Consider the following 19,958-nt stretch of genomic DNA (forward strand, 5'->3'; position numbering starts at 1 on the left):
AACGAATTATCGTATGCTTCATGTCTTAATTCTTCTAATTCGTTTAGTTGACTTAATCGTAGATGTCCAGCTTCATGTAAATCAAGATTACATGTCTTCAAAGCCCAAAATGCTTTGTGTTCAATTTCTACTGGAAGATGACATGCTTTTCCATAAACAAGTCTAAAAGGTGTGGTTCCAATTGGAGTTTTGTAGGCTGTTCTAAAAGCCCAGAGTGCATCCTCCAATTTAATGGACCATTCCTTCGGATTTGATCCTACGGTTTTCTCTAGAATACGTTTTAAAGCTCGGTTTGTATTTTCAACTTGTCCACTTGTTTGTGGATGATATGCGGTGGAGATTTTATGAGTTACTCCATATCTTTTAAGAACTTTCTCAAGTTGATTATTACAGAAATGAGTACCCCGATCACTTATTAAAGCTTTCGGTGTTCCAAACCTTGCAAAAAGACGTTTTAAAAAGTTGACTACAACTCGTGCATCGTTAGTTGGGAGAGCTTGTGCTTCCGCCCATTTAGATACATAATCAATGGCTACGAGTATATATAGATTATTATGAGATTTTGGAAATGGACCCATAAAGTCAATACCCCAAATGTCAAATACTTCACATACTTGGATGACATTTTGTGGCATTTCATCACGTTGACTTATTTTTCCGGCCCTTTGACATGCATCACAGGATTTGCAAAGAAGGTGTGCGTCTTTGTAAATTGTAGGCCAATAGAATCCAGCTTCATAAACTTTTCTTGCTGTTAGTTGAGGCCCATAATGCCCTCCTGTTGGTCCTGTGTGACAATGGTTTAAAATTTTACTAGCTTCATCTCCAAATACACATCGGCGTATTATTCCATCGGGACAACTTTTAAACAGATGTGGATCTTCCCAGAAATAGTGTTTTATATCACTGAAGAATTTCTTTCGTCTTTGGTACGATAATCCTTTTTCAAGGAATCCACAAACTAAGTAGTTTGCATAGTCTGCAAACCATGGGATTTCTTTATAATCTATCTTCAATAGATATTCATCAGGAAAGTTGTCTTGTATGGCCGATTCATTCAGAACTTCTAATTCGGGATTTTCAAGACGAGAAAGATGATCAGCGGCGAGATTTTCTGCTCCTTTTTTATCTCGGATTTCAATATCAAACTCTTGTAAGAGTAAGATCCAACGGATTAATCTTGGTTTAGCATCTTGTTTTGAAAATAGGTATCTAAGAGCAGAATGGTCGGTATAGACCACCGTTTTTGCTAGAACGAGATATGATCGAAATTTGTCAAAAGCAAAGACAATAGCAAGGAGTTCTTTTTCAGTAGTTGTATAGTTCGTTTGTGCTCCTTGTAATGTCTTACTAGCATAATATATAGGTTGAAATCGTTTTTCAATCCTTTGTCCTAAAACGGCTCCCATTGCAAAATCACTTGCATCGCACATTAGTTCAAATGGTAGATTCCAATTTGGTGTTATCATGATCGGTGCATTAGTGAGTTTTTCTTTAAGAATATTAAAAGATTTGATACATTCATCTGAAAAGATGAATGGCGCATCCTTTTCTAGGAGTTTATTCATAGGAGTGGCAATTTTTGAAAAATCTTTTATGAAACGTCGGTAAAAACCGGCATGCCCTAGAAAACTCCTAACTCCTCTAACATTGGTGGGATGTGGAAGTTTAGCAATTACATCTACTTTAGCTCTATCCACTTCAATTCCTTCTTTTGAAATTTTATGTCCAAGAACGATGCCTTCTTTAACCATGAAATGACATTTTTCCCAATTAAGTACTAGATTTGATTTTTCGCATCTAATTAGCATTCGTTCCAGATTAACTAGACATGATTTAAATGTATCACCGAAGACTGAAAAGTCATCCATGAATACTTCCATGCATTCTTCTATCATGTCATGAAAAATCGCCATCATACACCTTTGAAAGGTTGCAGGGGCGTTACAAAGTCCAAATGGCATGCGTTTGTAAGCAAAAGTACCATAAGGGCACGTGAATGTGGTTTTCTCTTGATCTTCGGGTGCTATTGGAATTTGAAAATATCCGGAAAATCCATCTAGAAAACAATAGTAACTATTTCCGGCTAATCTTTCCAACATTTGATCTATGAAAGGTAAGGGAAAGTGATCTTTTCTGGTGGCGTCATTTAATTTTCTATAATCAATACATACACGCCATCCTGTTACAGTCCTAGTAGGAATAAGCTCATTTTTCTCATTTGTAATGACAGTCATGCCACCCTTCTTAGGCACGCATTGAACTGGGCTTACCCATGGACTATCAGAGATTGGATATATCAAACCTGCATCTAGCAGCTTAATAATTTCTTTCTTAACTACATCTTGCATATTAGGATTTAGTCTTCGTTGGCGTTGCACATACGTTTTATGACCTTCTTCCATAAGGATTTTATGTGTGCAATACGAAGGACTTATTCCTTTAATATCATGAATCTTCCATGCAATGGCTGGTTTATGAGCTTTCAACACAGAAATGAGTTGTGATTTCTCATTTTCAGTAAGAGAAGACGATATTATTACAGGTAATTCAGATTCACCATGTAAATAAGCGTATTCCAAATGGTTTGGAAGTGGCTTTAACTCTAATTTCGGAGGTTCTTCTATCGATGATTTATATCGATATCTGTCTTCTTCTTTTAGCATTTGAATTTCTTCTGTTGTTGGTTCATATCCATTAGCTATAAGTGTAGCTAACATTTCAGCTTCATCAATTGGTTCATTTCCTTCTCCTAAAGAACATTCTCCTGTTCCTTGTAATTCTGGAAATTCTTCTAATAATTCTGCATGTGCATCTATAGTTTGAATATAATAACATGTATCATCTGCAGATTGTGGTTGTTGCATTGCTCTATCAACTGAAAAGGTAACACTCTCATCCTCTATACTTAGGGTCAGTTTCTTACCGAACACGTCTATCATTGCTTTAGCCGTGTTTAAGAATGGTCTTCCTAATATGAGAGGAACTTGAGAATCTTCTTCCATGTCCAAAACAACAAAATCTACTGGAAATACTAAAGTACCAACTTTAACTAGCATGTTTTCCATTATCCCTCTAGGATATTTTATTGATCTATCGGCTAGTTGTATGCTTATTCTGGTTGGTTTCAATTCTCCAAGGTCTAGTTTAGCGTATAGTGAATACGGCATTAGATTTATACTAGCACCTAAGTCTGCCAATGCTTCTATTGAACTAAGACTACCCAGAAAACATGGAATTGTGAAACTTCCTGGATCAGATAGTTTTTCTGGTATCTTATTCAACAGCACTGCTGAACAATTAGCATTCATAGTAACAGCCGAGAGTTCTTCCATTTTCTTTCTATTCGTGATTAGATCTTTCAAGAATTTAGCATATCTTGGCATTCCTGAAATTACATCAATGAAAGGAAGATTTACATTTATCTGTTTAAACATATCCAAGAATTTGGATTGCTCGGCTTCAAGTTTTTCTTTCTTCATTTTACTCGGATAAGGAAGTGGTGGTTGGTATGGTTTAACATAAGGTTTATTCTTAACTGTGTTATCTTCATTAACCTTTTCAACTACCGGTTCTTTTTCCTTATCTTGATCAGGTTGTGGTTCTTGTGTAGTAGGAATAGTTTCATCAGAAGTTACAGGTATTTCAGGTGGTTTAAGTGTTGTACCACTTCTTGTGGTAATAGCTTTAGCTGTTTCATTCCGGGGGTTAGCATTTGTATCACTAGGTAAACTTCCCGGTTTTCTTTCACCTATTAACCTTGCTAGGTTACTTACTTCTTGTTCCAGATTTTGAATAGAAGCTTGTTGATTTCTAAATGCTTGAGCATTTTGTTCATTGGTTTGTTTTTGAGATGTGAAAAACTGCGTTTGAGTTTCAACTAGCTTTGTCATCATTTCTTCTAAATTCGGCTTTTTATCATCGGTTTGTTGTGGTGGTTTGTTTTGAAAATTTGGTCTTTGCTGATTATAAGTATTATTGGATACTTGTTGATTGCTAGGACCTTGTTGGTTGTTGTATGGAATATTTCGGTTATAATTCTGGTTTTGATTATAAATCGGTCTTGGCGGTTGATAATTATTCTGATAATTATTTCCAGGCCTTTGGTTTATGTATGAAATATTCTCTCTTTGTTCTATTGTTAATTCAATACTGAGACAATCTTTTGTCAAATGTGGTCCTCCACACTGCTCACAACTAATTCGTATTGAGTGAATATCCTTAGTCATCTTTTCCATTCGTCTCTCGAAAGCATCTATCTTTGCGGAAATGGAATCTAAGTCATGGCTAGAATCGGCTCTAGCTGCTTTAGATGATCTAATGATATCTTTTTCTTGGTGCCACTCATGTGAGTGGGAAGCAGTGTTATCAATAATTTTGTAAGCATCAGTTTCGGTTTTCTTCATAATAGAACCACCAGCTGCTATATCTATATCTTTCCTTGTAGTGATGTCGCATCCTTGGTAGAATATTTGTACTATTTGACAGGTGTCTAAACCATGTTGCGGACATCCTCTTAACAACTTTCCATATCTTGTCCACACCTCATATAGAGTTTCATTTGGCTTCTGTGTGAACGTAACAATTTCTGCTTGAAGTCTTACGGCTTTAGATGCAGGAAAGAATTGTTTAAGAAATTTATCAATTAAAACGTCCCATGTATCGATCGCCCCTTCAGGTAACGATTCCAACCAATCTTTGGCTTCTCCCTTCAAAGTCCAGGGAAATAACATGAGATATATCTGTTCATCCTCCACTTCTCGGATTTTAAATAGTGTGCAGATCCTATTAAAGGTACGTAGATGTTCATTTGGATCTTCCTTCGGCGCACCATTAAATTGGCATTGATTAGTCACCATGTGTAGAATTTGTCCCTTGATTTCATAATCTGGCGCATTAATGTCTGGATGAGTAATTGCGTGACCTTGGCCAGTGCGTTTAGCTCTCATTCGGTCTTCCATACTTAAAGGTTCCAGATTCTCCATAATTGAATTTGTTGAATCGGTATCAATAGATGATTCTGATTTAATAGTTCGTTCCTCAACAATCTCTGTTTGAATGATTGGTGGTTCCGGAGGAAAGTTTAGTGGTTCAGGATCTACGAACCGTTCCTGAATATTTTCTGGATTCTCAATTGTGAGGTTGGGTTCAAAAAATGGATTATCGGAAATTTGAACTGAAGTACTTGGTCGACTGGATGACGATTCTAAAGAAAAATCAACGGCGGTTATATTTGTTAAACGATGTCTTGATCGAGTTACAGGTGGTGAACGTACAAAAGGTGATGAACGTCTTGCTCGGTGCATTCACTGAATATCCTATTAGTTTTTAAAAGGAAAGAAAAATTATAATAAGTTATCCAATCAATAGACTTTTCTGATTTTGCCCACGTTTCGAATAGCCAAAAGATGCAGCAGAGGGGCAGGATTCGTTTGGTCTCAATATAATTGAGGACTGTTTGGCTCCAATAACCCGGTCCACGTACAAATCCAACTATTACTACGAACCAGAAAATTTTGATGTCTATCAATTTAACCACTTTAAAATAAATTTTCGTAATTTTAAGAAATTTAGATAAGAAGTAGAATAAAAATCTAAGTCCTAAAAACTAGAATGGCGAGAAATAAGAAAGACAAAGAGTTCGTCGCAAAAGGTCGAAAAAGAAAAAATGGTTGAAAAATAAAAGGTGACGGAAAAATAAAAGAAACTTATCAAAACTTAAAAATACTTAACTAATTTAACCTTATTACTACAACTAACTTAAAATTATAATCGCAAATTGAAATTACTAATTGGAATGATAATTGATACATAGTAAAAGGTGTCTAAAAATATTAAAGCTTACAGGAAAAACTAAATCCCAAATGGAAATAACTTAAAAAGAAACTAAAACTTAAAAAGGCGTCGCAAAATTCTAAAGCACCTAAATCTTAGTCTAAAGAAAAAGCACTTAAGGAATTCTACGGCAAAGCCTAAAAATCTAGGAGTAAAAATAACTATAGCAAAAACTAATTTTAAAATTAAATATGAGCTAAAAAATACAAATATTACGCTACAACGATTAAAAAGGTACAAAATATCAAAATATATAAAAAGTTGTAAAAAAGTACAATTTTTATAAAAATATTATTTTTATATTAATATTTAATAAAACTATTAATTTTACAATTTAATAAAAACTAATTAAAACTAAATACAACAAATTAAATAAAAAGTAAAATTAAAACTAAAACTAATAATAATAATAATAATAATTAAGTTTTAATAATAATAATAATAAATTAAAACCCGTAATCAATGCTTGATTAGGGTTTTGTCCGTGTGTCAGAAACCCTCCGCGAGTCGCGGCAAAGAGAGAAGAAAACCCCGCGAGTCGCGGGGTTCAGAATTTGAGCTGACAGGTTTCACTTTTTACGCGTTTTTCTTTATATTTTTTTTTTTTATTTTGTTTTCTGTTTTTTAAATAATTAAAAGATATTAAAATTAAAACTTATATTTTTATAAACTAAAATAAAAATAAAAAAACTTATAAAACTTAAATATTTAACAAAATCCTAAAAATACTAATATTTTTGTTTTTCTTTTTATATTTTTCGAATTTTTAAAACGTAATTTTACAAAAAAAACGACTTTTAATAAAAGTAGATAAAAATCTTTTTTTTTTTTCTTTTATATTAGCGTTGCGCTTCCGGCTTTTAAGATATTCCCCGGCAGCGGCGCCAAAAATACTTGATGTCGAACGAGGTGTATACAAAATAGCTTATATTTTACTAGGAAAATACTATTAAATACGATACAATTTTACACAAGATATTTATTAATTTATAGAATGGATATACTTAAACCTTGCTACAACACTTATAGGCAGTGTACCTAATCGTACAGTAGTGTAGTTTTTAGTAAGTCCGGTTCGTTCCACAGGGAAATCTTTAAACAAAGCTCAACGCTATATTAATTTACTTTTATAAAAATACAAATATATATATAAGTAATATTATTATTATAAAGGGGGGTTTTTACCGTTTAATGACCGGTTTGTCGATTTTAAAACTTTAGTCGTAGTTAAAACCTAATGTAAAATATAAAATAAATACAAGACTTTAAATTAAAGCGTAAAGTAAATAACGATAATGAAATTGCGAATAATAAAAATGCGATAAAATTAAATTGCGATAATTAAAAGTACGATAATTAAAAGTGCGATTAAATAACAATAAATAAAAGTGCGATAATTAGAAGTGCAATTAAATATAAAATAAAGGAAATTAAATATGAAATAAAAGAATTATGCTTATTTAAACTTCCGTAATCATGATGTTTGACGTGTTGATTTTAGTTTTATGCCCATGGGTTAATTGTCCTTTGTCCTGGATTATTCAATATGTCCGTCTGGTTTTTGTCCATAACAGTCCATCAGTCATAAATATAAATTGCAAGTGTCCTTGTCAAATTATTATTATACCCGAAGATAAATATTCCAACTAATTGGGGATTCGAATTGTAACAAGGTTTTAATACTTTGTTTAATGAATACACCAGGTTATCGACTGCGTGTAAACCAAGGTTTTACTACTTTGTTAACAATTACACCAATTACCCTTGAATGTAATTTCACCCCTGTTTTAATTATTCTAGTGGCTATTAATCCATTCCCGTGTCCGGTTAAATGAACGATTATTCGTACATATAAATACCCCGCCCATCGTGTCCGATCGAGTGTATATGGTAATTTATAGGGACGCCCAATTGTAAATCTTTATATTAACATTAACAAACTTTCATTTAGTTAAACAAATATAAAGCCCATTAATAGCCCATAGTCTAGTTTCCACAAGTGTCGTTCTTTTATCCAAACCCCAATTATGGTACAAAGCCCAATTACCCAATTTTAGTAATTAGCCCAACATCATGATTACTTCGTTTTAAATAAGCATAATAATAACTTAGCTACGAGACATTAATGTAAAAAGGTTGAACATAACTTACAATGATTAAAAATAGCGTAGCGTTACACGGACAGAATTTCGACTTACACCCTTACAACATTCGCTAACATACCCTTATTATTAGAATTATAATTAAAATTAAAATATAAATTATAAATATAAATATATTTACGTATGAAGAGGAAGAGAAAAAGATGTGTCTTTTTTTTTATCAGAATTCGGGTTGCTTTATAGCCAGGGTTGAAAATTGGGGCTCCGCGACTCGCGGCAAAATGGCCTTACAACTCCGCGAGTCGCGGAGAGGTATTTACAGCTTACCCCCTTGGAGTTTCTTGCTGCCGACGATTTTTATTATATATATATAATATATATATAATTAATATAATTAATTATATATTATATTATATTTATATACATAGTTAACTTGTAATTTTTAGTCCGTTGCGTCGAGCGTTAAGAGTTGACTCTAGTCCCGGTTCCGGATTTTCGAACGTCCTCGCGTACAATTTAATATCTTGTACTTTGCGTTTTGAATCTTGTACTCTTGTGATTTCGAGACGTTTCTTATCAATAATTGGAACCTTTTTGATTGTCTTTTGTTCTTTTGAGCTTTTTGGTCGTTTGCGTCTTCAATTCGTCGAATCTGTCTTTTGTCTTCACCTTTTATTATTTAAACGAATATCACTTGTAAATAGAACAATTGCAACTAAAAGCTTGTCTTTCTTGAGGAATAATGCTATGAAATATATGTTCGTTTTTAGCATTATCAGCGACCTCTACGTAAATCGAAAAGATGCATAGTCAGTGGCTATGGCTCCGTATGTGAGTTCCCTAACCGTTGACCAATTTTCAGAACCTAACTCGTCTTCGTTTGACCATGGCGACGGTTTAAGTGCGAGTAGGTCAGAAATTTCAGCACAACGTTAATAGGGTGTAGTGACTCTCGGAGGGCCATAAATCCTAAACCGTAACTCGGATTAAGACGAGGCCTAAACGGAAAATCATCTACTCGAACCGAACTAATTGAAAATCAACTTTCCAGTAGCCCAGGTAGTCTGATCAGATAAGAAAATCAGTGGACAAGTGCTCCGGTGAGGTTCTTGGTGCTTGATGCTCATCACGGTTCTCATCCTTGATGCTTGTAGCTTCGAGTGTACAACTCGTTGATGGTTTAGAATCACTTTTGACCAAGATTCTACCATAAATACACAATATGTTAAGACCAAGTGGTAACACAACTCATTTAAGAGTCTTAGATGGATGATGAACCAAGGTTACATCATATCCTTAGTCTTAACACAATTACAAGTCCTATTTACAAACAAAGTTACAAACTTTACATCAATCAAACAAGTATGAACATGATCCAAGTCAAAAGAGGTGATGGAACCCTAAGCTAGAGAGCTTGGATCCCTTTCACACAATTTATAAGGTCACAAAGCTAGAAAGCTTGAACCTTTAGTGTTCTTGAAGATCTTGAAGCATAAAGCTTGGATCTTTAAGATATATGAAGATAACAAACAAAAGTTTGAATCTTTATCACAAAATAACAAGATTAAAGTAAAAGAAAGATGAATCTACAAAGTTGATGAAGATTCAAAGCTAGAAAGCTTGAATCTTCCATGTTCTTGAAAGATTCATGCTTGAATCAACAAGATATAAGCAAGATCAAAGCTAAAAGGAACTTTGATCTCCATAATATGATGATGATGGCCACGAAAATGAAAGGAAAAGAAGAAGAAAAAGAAGACTTACAAGCAATACTAGAAAGGAAAGAAAGAAAGAACAAGTGTGTGTGAAAACCAAATGAGCAAGTGATTTGAATGAGAGGTAAATGGCTAGTATTTATAAGCAAGGAATTTGACAAGGATTGATGACATGGACAAGGGCTAGTATTTATAAGCAAAGAATTTGACAAGGATTGATGACATGGACAAGGGCTAGTATTTATAAGCAAGGAATTTGACAAGGATTGATGACATGGACAAGGGCTAGTATTTATAAGCAAGGAATTTGACAATGATTGATGACATGGACAAGGGCTAATTAATTGGGTCACTAGCTAGAGTAGGGTGGGCTTGAGCCCAACAAGGTAGAAAGTCCAACAAGACTAACAATTGTGCATAATTAAATTACTACGCGTAATTAAGCATCCAAAAACCCAGGTAATTATTATTATAAAATAATAATTAATATTTCGCAGTCATAATATTCCGATTATGACAAAAGTTAAACGTGCGCGCAAGTTCGCGGTTTATTCGAAACGTCAAATAACACTAACAGTTATAAAGGCTTCCAATGATCAAGTTATGTCTCCTACGTACTCTAAGGCACGTTTTAACATATAAATGGAAGTAAACCACGTAAATCAAGTTTCCAGAGTATAAAGTAACACAGTACGCACAAATACGCAGTTTCGCAAAAACACAAGGTACAAAAGCAAGTCGAAAAAGCCGGGTCGTTACAATATGAGAGTCCGAATTAGCATAGGAGATGGTATTGATGCATAATTTGGATGTATGTGGTTTGACGAATAGTATAGGAACGTTTATTATAAAAGTTGTACACCTAGTTTGATGTAAATGCATGAAACTCGTCATCCGCAGGGGCATACGCGGATGAAGGCCTTACGAATGAGTGATCTCATTCGTACGGATCAAAGACTAGAATGGATTGAGCATAATGTTATCCGTATGGATCAAAAGTATATCTGACAAACGGGTCGAGATGAGTCGGGTTGGCTCAAAGATCAAATGGGTTTGGGTCGAAACGGGTCATGGGTCGAAATGGGTCAGAATTGAAATGGGTCGAACGGGTTGGGTCGAGACCCGGGTCGGGTTGGGTCAAGACCCGGGTCGGTTGGGTCGGGCTAGTAAAATAGTTCTTAATTGTATTTTTTGATGTGTGTCTTCCGAACACGAGCCTTTTTAGGACCCCATTTTTGATGTATTTTTTGGACCTCGTTTTTTGCAACGAAAACAAGCGTCGAAAACACGCGTCGAAAACACACGTAAAGAACGAGCGTCGAAAAACGCGCCGAAATCGCTGGTCGAAACCGCCTCGAAATCGGGCGTCAAAAACGCGCCTCGAAATCGGGCGTCGAAAACGCGCCTCGAAATCGGGCGTCGAAAATGCGCGTCGAAATCGCGCCTCCAAAACGCGGTTCAAACCCGGCGATCCGAAACCGGGCGCAGGAACCGATCGTCGAAAACGGGCGTTGAAAAAGCGGGTCAAAACCGGCGGCCCAAAACCGGGTGCTGAAACCGGGCGCCGAAAATGGGGTCCGCAACCGGGGGCCGAAAACACGCGCCGAAAACACATGCCGAAAACGAGGTGCCGTAACCGGGCGTCGAAAACGGGGGCTGAAACCGGGCGCCGAAACTCGGGGGCCTGAAAACGGGTGCCAAAAACGGGCGCCGAAACAGGGTTCCGAAACGGGTGCCGAAACGGGGGCCGAAAACAGGAGGCCGAAACCGGGCGCTGAAATCGGGCGCCGAAAACGGGGGCCGAAACCCGGGCGCCGAAAATGGGGGCTGAAACCGGGCGCCGAAACCGGAGGCCTGAAAATGGGTGCCGAAAACGGGAGCCGAAACAGGGTGCCGAAACGGCGGCCGAAAACGGGGTGCCGAAACCGGGTGTCGAAAACGGGGTCCGAAAACGGGGCGGAAACCGGGGGCCGAAACCGAGCGCCGAAAACGGGTGTCGAAAATGGGCGCCGAAAATGGGGGGCCGAAACCGGGGGCGGAAAACCGGGGGTCGAAAACGGGGGTCGAAACTAGGCGCCGAAAACGGGCGCCGAAACAGGGTGCCGAAACCGAACGGGGGTCGAAAACGTGCGCCGAAAATGGCCGCAGAAAACGAGGTGCCGAAACCGGGCATCGAAAACGGGGTCCAAAAACAGGGGCCGAAACCGGGCGTCGAAAACGGAGGTCGAAAACTGGACGCTAAAAACGCGTGCCGAAAACGGGCGTCGAAACCGAGTGTCGAAAACTCGCGTTGAATAACGCGCCTCGAACTCGCGCTCTGAAATCTAGGGGTGTTCACGGTCCGGTTTGGTCCGGTTTTTACCAAATCTCAAACTAAATCGGCATTCACGGTTTCGACATATATCAATCCAGACCACACCGAGTAGGATGTCGTGCTGGACGGGTTGGTCCGGTTTGGGACAGTCCGGTTTGACCGGTTTAACGGTTTTGAGTTGTTTTTCTTCTTTTTATTTCCCATTAGATTTAGATGCAGATACAGATACAGATGCCAATAGATTTGAAATTACAAGAAGTTCAGTTACTTTAAAAACAAACAAGATCACAGCGAATTATTTACATATCTTTTGAATTTTTCTAAAACCATACTAGATACCAAAAGTCCAAAGGAGTGCTAATACTATAAACTTATAAGCCTTCAAATATTCAACTTCACTTTGCATCTTTAAATCTTCACAACATACAATACCAAATCTTTGATCAATAATAAGATGATTTTATTATTACAGTATCATTTAACTAATAATAAAGAAAAAGGAAACAAGTAGATGTTACTTTTACTATATGGGCCTAGTTTATACAGACTACTTGATAGTCCAACTAACCATCTAATCATCCATGAAAAATATATAATTACTACTTATAACATACAATGATCCTCTAAAATAAAGATTAGACTTAGTTATTAAAACAACTTGCGATATATATATATATATATATATGATCAATAGGGAAGTAACCAATCGAGGGGAAGCGGGGGGAAGCAAATTTTTTTTTTTCGCTTTTTTTGGAATTTTTTTTCCGGCATCAAGATCACACAAAAATATGAACATTTAGAAGAGACACTTCGTGATGAATGTTATTATTTAGGCGGGAAAACGATCGACAAAAATAACATTCAAGATAATATTGTTCGTAAAGAATATGAACGTTTTTTTTTCCATGTTTTGTGAAGTAAAATTTAGCCCGATTTAGAGTTTAGGGTTTGGTGTTTGGGTTTATTCCATAAACCCAAAACACCAAACCCTAAACCCTAAACCCTAAACTCTAAACTGTTCGTGTTAAAAACTTAATCTAAATCCTAAATCTAAACCCTAAATCTAAACCCTAAACCCTAAATTTCTAAACCCTATAAACCCTAATATCTAAACACCAATAGCTAAAACCTCAACATACGCTCAAAAAACACGATAATTGTTATATATTACTTCTTCGAGCGTTTTTTCACCAAAATAAAAACATTTATCACAAAGTGTCTCTACTAAATGTTCATATTTTCATCTCATCTATAATGTTCGTGAACAAAGTTTTTTCAAAAAACGAAAAAAAATGTTTTTGCTTCCCCCCGATTGGTTACTTCCCTCTTGATCCTACCACTATATATATATATATATATATATATATATATATATATATATATATATATATATATATATATATATATATATATATATATATATATATATATATATATATATATATATATATATATATCAACGGACCGGTCCGGTTTTGACGGTTGGTATTTTTCTCAAACCGTAGTCGGACCAATAAACCCGGTTTGGCAAAATCTTAAACTGTCGAACGGTAATCTAACAACTCAACCCGTCCAAACCAAACCAAATACCCCGGTTTGGCCGGTTTGGCCGGTTTAAACGGTTCGATGAACACCCCTACTGAAATCAACTCTTTTGAATTAAACCCATTTGGACCCATTTGGGTCCTCAAGTAATTTTCTATAATATGATTGGACCCATTTGGGTCTTGGAGTAAATTTGATATTATGTGCTTAGACCCATTTGGGTCTTCAAGTAAACCCAATCAACTCATTTTTTAAGATTTGAGTTTTGTTTGCCAGGTCTAATCAAAAGCCATCCGTATGGGCCAAAAGCCCATCTGTATCGTTGTGAACCAGGAGCCAATATATGTGAGTGTTCATTGTGTTTTAGGGTTAAGAGTGTTTACTCTAATTTGATGAGTCGTTTTTGGGCGATTCATTGCTAAGGGAAGATCATGTTCGATCTCCCTTAGTCAAGGGATCTTTCTTTGTTTAAATCGATTGTAATCTTGACGTTTATTTATTTATTAATTATTAATATCGATTAATTTTGATTCATTGTGTTCATCTCTTCCGTCTTTGACATTTCTCGTTGTTGCTAAAGATCCGCAATTGGTTCAAGACGTGGGTATGTACATGTTTGTCTACAAATTTGGTACGTGAACAAGAAAGTGCAAATATATAATTATGGAAACTGTTCTAGTTATGAATGTCTTTATTCTAGATTCTTGTTACATTGTTGTATGATACATGTAGTGTATTTAGCTACAACAACCTTATCTAGATCTTTAAAGGAAGAAGTGAACACTCTTTGTCTTTAACAATCGACAACTTCTCAGTTTCTACATATAGAAACCGGGAATAAGCACACGTAACATGACACTACGTGATATATATAATTCAAAATTCAACAAAGTTTTAGATCATATGTTCTCTCCTTTTTATAAATTCAAATCCAATTACAATTTCAGTTGCATCATATATCTGAAACTATTAGACCACTCTTAATCATGACGAACTTCCTTCCGAAGACTGAGTGCCACATCAGCACCACATCAGCACTTCCTTCTCATCACTAACCCAAGACATTTTGCTAACATCAATGACATACCCATCACACACTTACTTACACCCACTAAATTAATTAAATATTTACAAGTACAAGTAAAAATGCAAAATGTACAAGAAATATGTGCAACCATTCCGTCTTCAATTTTGCTTAGTAACCACGAAATGGAGTACGGGACAATGAAGACGTCGCAACGGCACAATGCTAGTAACGGCGTATTTGATGACGGATGGGAAAGACGGGCTCAACCACGAGCCGTTAGGCCACATGCAATGGTTCATGGTTTTAACACAACTTTTATCCACCACATCAGCACCACATCAGCGCCACATCAGCACAAACCCTTTAACATTTATTTCACATCCCTTTCACTAAACCCCCACTATCATACACTCCATTTCAAACTTTAACCAATTTAAAATAATTATTTAAATACATTAAATAAATAAAAATTAAGCATAAATCACCATCGGCTAGTGCAATAGATGTAATTTTCCTTTGGGGCCCCACTTTCATTCGTGAGAGTATTGTTGCAGGCTTCACTGGCCATCCTTCTCACGAATTGCTGCTTATCTTAGTTAGCCTCTAACGATCGTTAACGGATGGTGCGATTGATAAAACTGAATGATTTAGTGCTAAATCATTCATAGATCTGAATAGTGCAGAGTCTCTGAATCTGAATGAATACTCTCTGTTTGATAGAAATTCTGAACCAACACTCTGAATGATGAAAATTACCAATTTAACCTTCTGTATAATTTCATGTCAAACAAAATTGACTGTAGAAACCTTGCTTTTAGATTAGATATTTTTATCATTCGACGTCTAATTTCTACAACTTTGGCATATTAGAATTATTCATGATCATCAATTCATCATATATGAATACAATCATGTGTTGCATAGCGATTTTGACTTTGACGAGGGTGTTACGTTGACATTGTTTGATTTGTTCTTATATGAATTATTACAGTAGTACTATGAAAATAAAGATGTTATTTAAAAAAAAAAAAAAAATACATACGTTGTTTACATAATAAACTAGAAAATGTTAGTGAATATTTTAAATTTGGCACACAAATCGCAAGATGTTATAGTTTATACGTGTTTATGTAAAAGTGAATATTTAAAATTATTATCATGTATTCCGTATATAGTATCAATCAATATTAATATTAATATTAATATATTCATATCAAATGTCAATATAAGATGCAGTATAAAATTTGGACGATCCAAGGTGGAAGAAATAAAGGGTGCAAGGGGTAAATTTGGCAACACGTGTCCTTTGAATGGTTCAGAATGTTATTTGGCGCTGAAGCATTAGGAGCTTATCATTCAATTCAGAGGCTACAAAAAATTAAATCAAACACCCTCATCACTGACCGAATCAGAGCATAGCCTCTGAACTATTCCATTCATAGGCTATCAAACACACCCAGAGTCCAATAACGGTAGATTGCATGTGGTCTTACTACCACTCTTAGGCCACTCTCTATCGTAACTAAACTATTCATCCTCTTAATCTTCTACATCGGCGCCACATCAACACTAATATCCTATAACTAACTCATAATTAAACACTTCCTATAATGGCTAAAATAATACTCCTCTTAATATACAACGTACAAGCAATAAAGCATCAAGTCCAACAATAAAAAGCCACTGGACCTACAATTCCTATAACTAAACTTAAAACTTCCGTTAAATCCATGGTGAATGCGGGTAACTAAAGCGGGTAATTAGCCCGTGCCTATGGTTAGTTACGGGTAATGACGGGTAATGTGCGGGTAACGGACGGGTAACTAACGATAGGGGTGCTCTTATAAACCCATAACTGGTGCGGTACTGAAAAGTTTTGTACCCAATTTCGAAGATTATATATGCTTGAATCAAACAAAAACGCTACGGTTGGGGAAAGACTCAAAACAAACAACACAACGACATCCACTTCATGGAACTGGTCCCGTGCACCTAATGGTCGGAGCCTCGCCGAATTAACAGAACTAAATAATCTCGTATCAACCATCAGTCTCTCCAATAAGCCTGATACTTGGAAATGGAATTTAGATCAATCCGGCATTTTTACAACAAAAGCTTTAGCCACAATCCTCGACAACTTTAAACTTCATACACCGTCCTCCACCATTAAGACACCAAGGAATAAACTCATACCCCAAAAAATTAACATCTTCATTTGGAGAGTTCTATACGGGAGAATCCCAACACGTGTAGAACTAGACAAAAGAGGAGTTGATCTCGACTCCATCCTCTGCCCACTATGCAACCTACACATAGAGTCTATTGAACACATATTAATTCATTGCACGTCTACATCAAACGTCTGGGAATCAATTCTACAATGGTGGAACCTCCCAGCCAACACCTTCACCAATCTCCGTGACATAACCTTAAATGATCAATCCTTCACCACGTCACAAAATGGTGCTAACATCTGGCAAGCCATTAAATGGGCATCCACTTACATTATCTGGAAATACCGGAATCTCAAGGTCTTCGGTAAAAAAGAATGGTGTGCCGCAACAATCTTATCCGAAATCCAAACACAATCTTTCGCATGGATATCCAAAAGACACAAAAAATCTATAGTTATGTGGCACCAGTGGCTAGTCAATCCCGCCTTCTACATCTCCTCAAATCATCAGAGATCCGGCATTGGCTAATTGTAGCAAAGTCCTATTCGTCAGTGCATTCATGGCTTGGATTTCCATTTTCACTTGGTTAAATGAGGAGTGTCAGCCGACTTTGTCACCGCAAGCGCGGTACTGTCTGGTTGCCTCTTCCCAGCTTGATGTCTCAAGTTCCGCGGTGTCTTTGGTCTCCTAGCCCATGAATCTGTACATTTTCCATTTTCGATCTCATTACATTGTATAGTTGTATAGGGCTTTGTAACTCTCCGATATATTAATAATACTTTTTGCTTGCTTTTCAAAAAAAAAAAGGCAGCCCCACGACTAAACACAAAGTTAAAGCAATAGTGATTTGTTTCTTCCTTTATTGGGCGCTGCATTCTGCAACAGGTGAACTTGTAGCAATTAGTGTTTTTGTTTATATATTTTTAGTTATCTAGTAGTTGGGAAATATTTAGGACCTTAATTTTAAAAGGTGGCAAAAGTGTAGTGATAAAGAAAGTTTGTATTTATTTAATTTAGGAAGGATCTTGATTTTGTCTTTGGCTTTATTGATTTTGTGTACCTGTGCATATCTAAGGAGAAGGAAAAAGGTTGAAGATTGGTGTTCGTTTTCAAACTAAAATCAACTGTTGTTGTTCAAGCAAACCTTTAAAAAAGGAGACTAAAGTGCAAAAGCATACATATGTCCTCGGTTATATTCTTATAGGTGTTTGGGATTGCTTATTTTAATAGTTTATTAAGTGTTTATAAATGAGTAAACTAATAAGGTTTTTTTTTTTTTTTTTTTTTTTTTAGACTATTCAGAAAAGAAGAATATTTTTATTTAAATGTACATTTTTGGCTAACTGGATTATTATGTAACCATTTTTGACTTTTTTTTCCTTACACTCTAAAATACGTTGTTAGTAAGGTTTGAACCTGAAATCTCTTGTGAAATATCACGGCCTCAATCACCGGAGTTAGATTAGTTCAATTATGGGTCGTTTAACATTAGAATGATTAGTTATGATACACATTTTGTCATCATACACATGTTACGTAGTGAAATTGCGCTATTTATTCACATTTTTATACGCAATATCGGATTCTAACACTTTGTTTCCGAGATGATTTGAAGATAATATGTTCATATTCAAGCTAGATTGGTGATTTTGGCTCAAGAAAAAATTATTTGAAGTTTATAAGGGGTTTTGACAATAATTTCAGCTCAAGGGTTCGTTAAAGTGAAGATTTCAAGCATGCATCAAAAATAAAAATCGAGCTGTTGTTTTAATCACATTTCGCGACCGGTATATATATCCTTGCGGCCGTGAAGTACCAATGGTTGTCGGGAAGAATGGTATTGCGCCACTGAAAGTAGATCAGAACATCTCTTATTGTAACACCCCGTTTTTCGTAGCGCAAATGTTTGAGGCGTCGAGTGTTGGAAACGTGGAGAATGGAGCGTGTAAGAAGAGGTTATGCGCACTTTCACCAATTTGGTCATAACTTTCTCATACGAACTCGGATTGAGGCGAATCAAAAGCCCAGACGACCGTAATTCAAGCCCGGGCGTTTTTAGTTTCAAGTTGTGAGCTGGAAGGCTCCAAAAGCGCCGCTTTTGGTCTAGAGCGCCATTTTTGGTCCTGATTGGGTGCTGTTGGAAATTTTGAAGAGTTAAATGAGGGGTAATTGGGTCTTTTCACTTGAGGTCGGTTTTGAGCCATTAAAACTGATCCATTGATCATTCTTATCCTCATTTCACCCACACAAACACTCTCTTCAAACCCTAGAGTGAGAAACCCATTTTAGTGAGAGAGAGCTCCATTTAAGGAAGAAGAAGGGTGAATCGAGTCAAGTCTCAAGTATTAAAGTTGTTCTACTCGTCAACGGTATCATTTTGGTGGTATTGATAAGTCTCAACTTCGAATTTCATCTTTATGATTTGATATTCAAGATAGGGTTTTGAGCTTGTTAGTTGTAAAAACCATTTAGATGATGAAGTGGGTTTATGGTGACTAGTTATTTTTGATACTTGGCGGATTTCGGGTTGGTTGACGTTTTGGCCATGATTTAGGACTTGTAATTGGGTTTAATCACTAGGTTTAGTGATTGTAGAAGTGTTGAAACCCATTTGGATGTATTTGGAAGACTAATTTTAAAATGGGTCAAAATCGGGGTTTATGTGTCAATTTGGGCAAGATAAGTGTTTAACACTTATGATTGGGTTTAATTGGTGTATTAGGATCATTCTCACTTGTGTTAGTGATTATTGGTTAGTTTGGGCGCGGTTTGGGCTCGGAAGTGCATTTGGGTCGAAATTGCACTAAGTGTCAATTTGGGTTGATTTGTAAATCCACCCTAATTGTGTTGGTTGTTATGTGATAAATGGAATAGGTACATTCCATTGGCGAGTTGCGGGATTGAATTTCACTTCATCGAGGCGTTTAAGGTGAGTGTAAATTTACTATACGTGTATGTATGCATAGGATGGGTGCGTGTGTGTGGAGTGACCCTTGCCCGGGTTTACTCTAGGTATGTGTGGGCGAATGAACTCCTCTTGTGCTTCGGGTCCATGTGATACGCTTATGCGTTTGGGTTACCACCCTTGATGTTGTGATTGGCTAGTGTATTGGATAAACCCTTTTGCGATGGGTTTTGCTAGCTTTTGTCGTGGTGATGATTCGGGTAGTGAATCGCCTGATGTTCGGATTCACTAAGGCACGTGAAGTTCGGCCAACCCTATTGTGACGTATGACTAAAGTATGA

General features: G+C 36.3%; 1 protein-coding gene across 1 annotated transcript; it reads left to right on the plus strand.

The window, feature by feature from the left end:
• Positions 1 to 16,439: 16,439 nt before the first annotated feature.
• LOC139900605 (uncharacterized) lies at positions 16,440 to 17,240 on the plus strand. Its single transcript, XM_071883369.1, has one exon. The coding sequence runs from the start codon at positions 16,440 to 16,442 to the stop codon at positions 17,238 to 17,240; it is 801 nt and encodes a 266-aa protein (XP_071739470.1).
• Positions 17,241 to 19,958: the final 2,718 nt, after the last annotated feature.

Source organism: Rutidosis leptorrhynchoides, chromosome 3 (assembly GCF_046630445.1).
Source record: "Rutidosis leptorrhynchoides isolate AG116_Rl617_1_P2 chromosome 3, CSIRO_AGI_Rlap_v1, whole genome shotgun sequence".
NCBI lineage: Eukaryota > Viridiplantae > Streptophyta > Magnoliopsida > Asterales > Asteraceae > Rutidosis > Rutidosis leptorrhynchoides.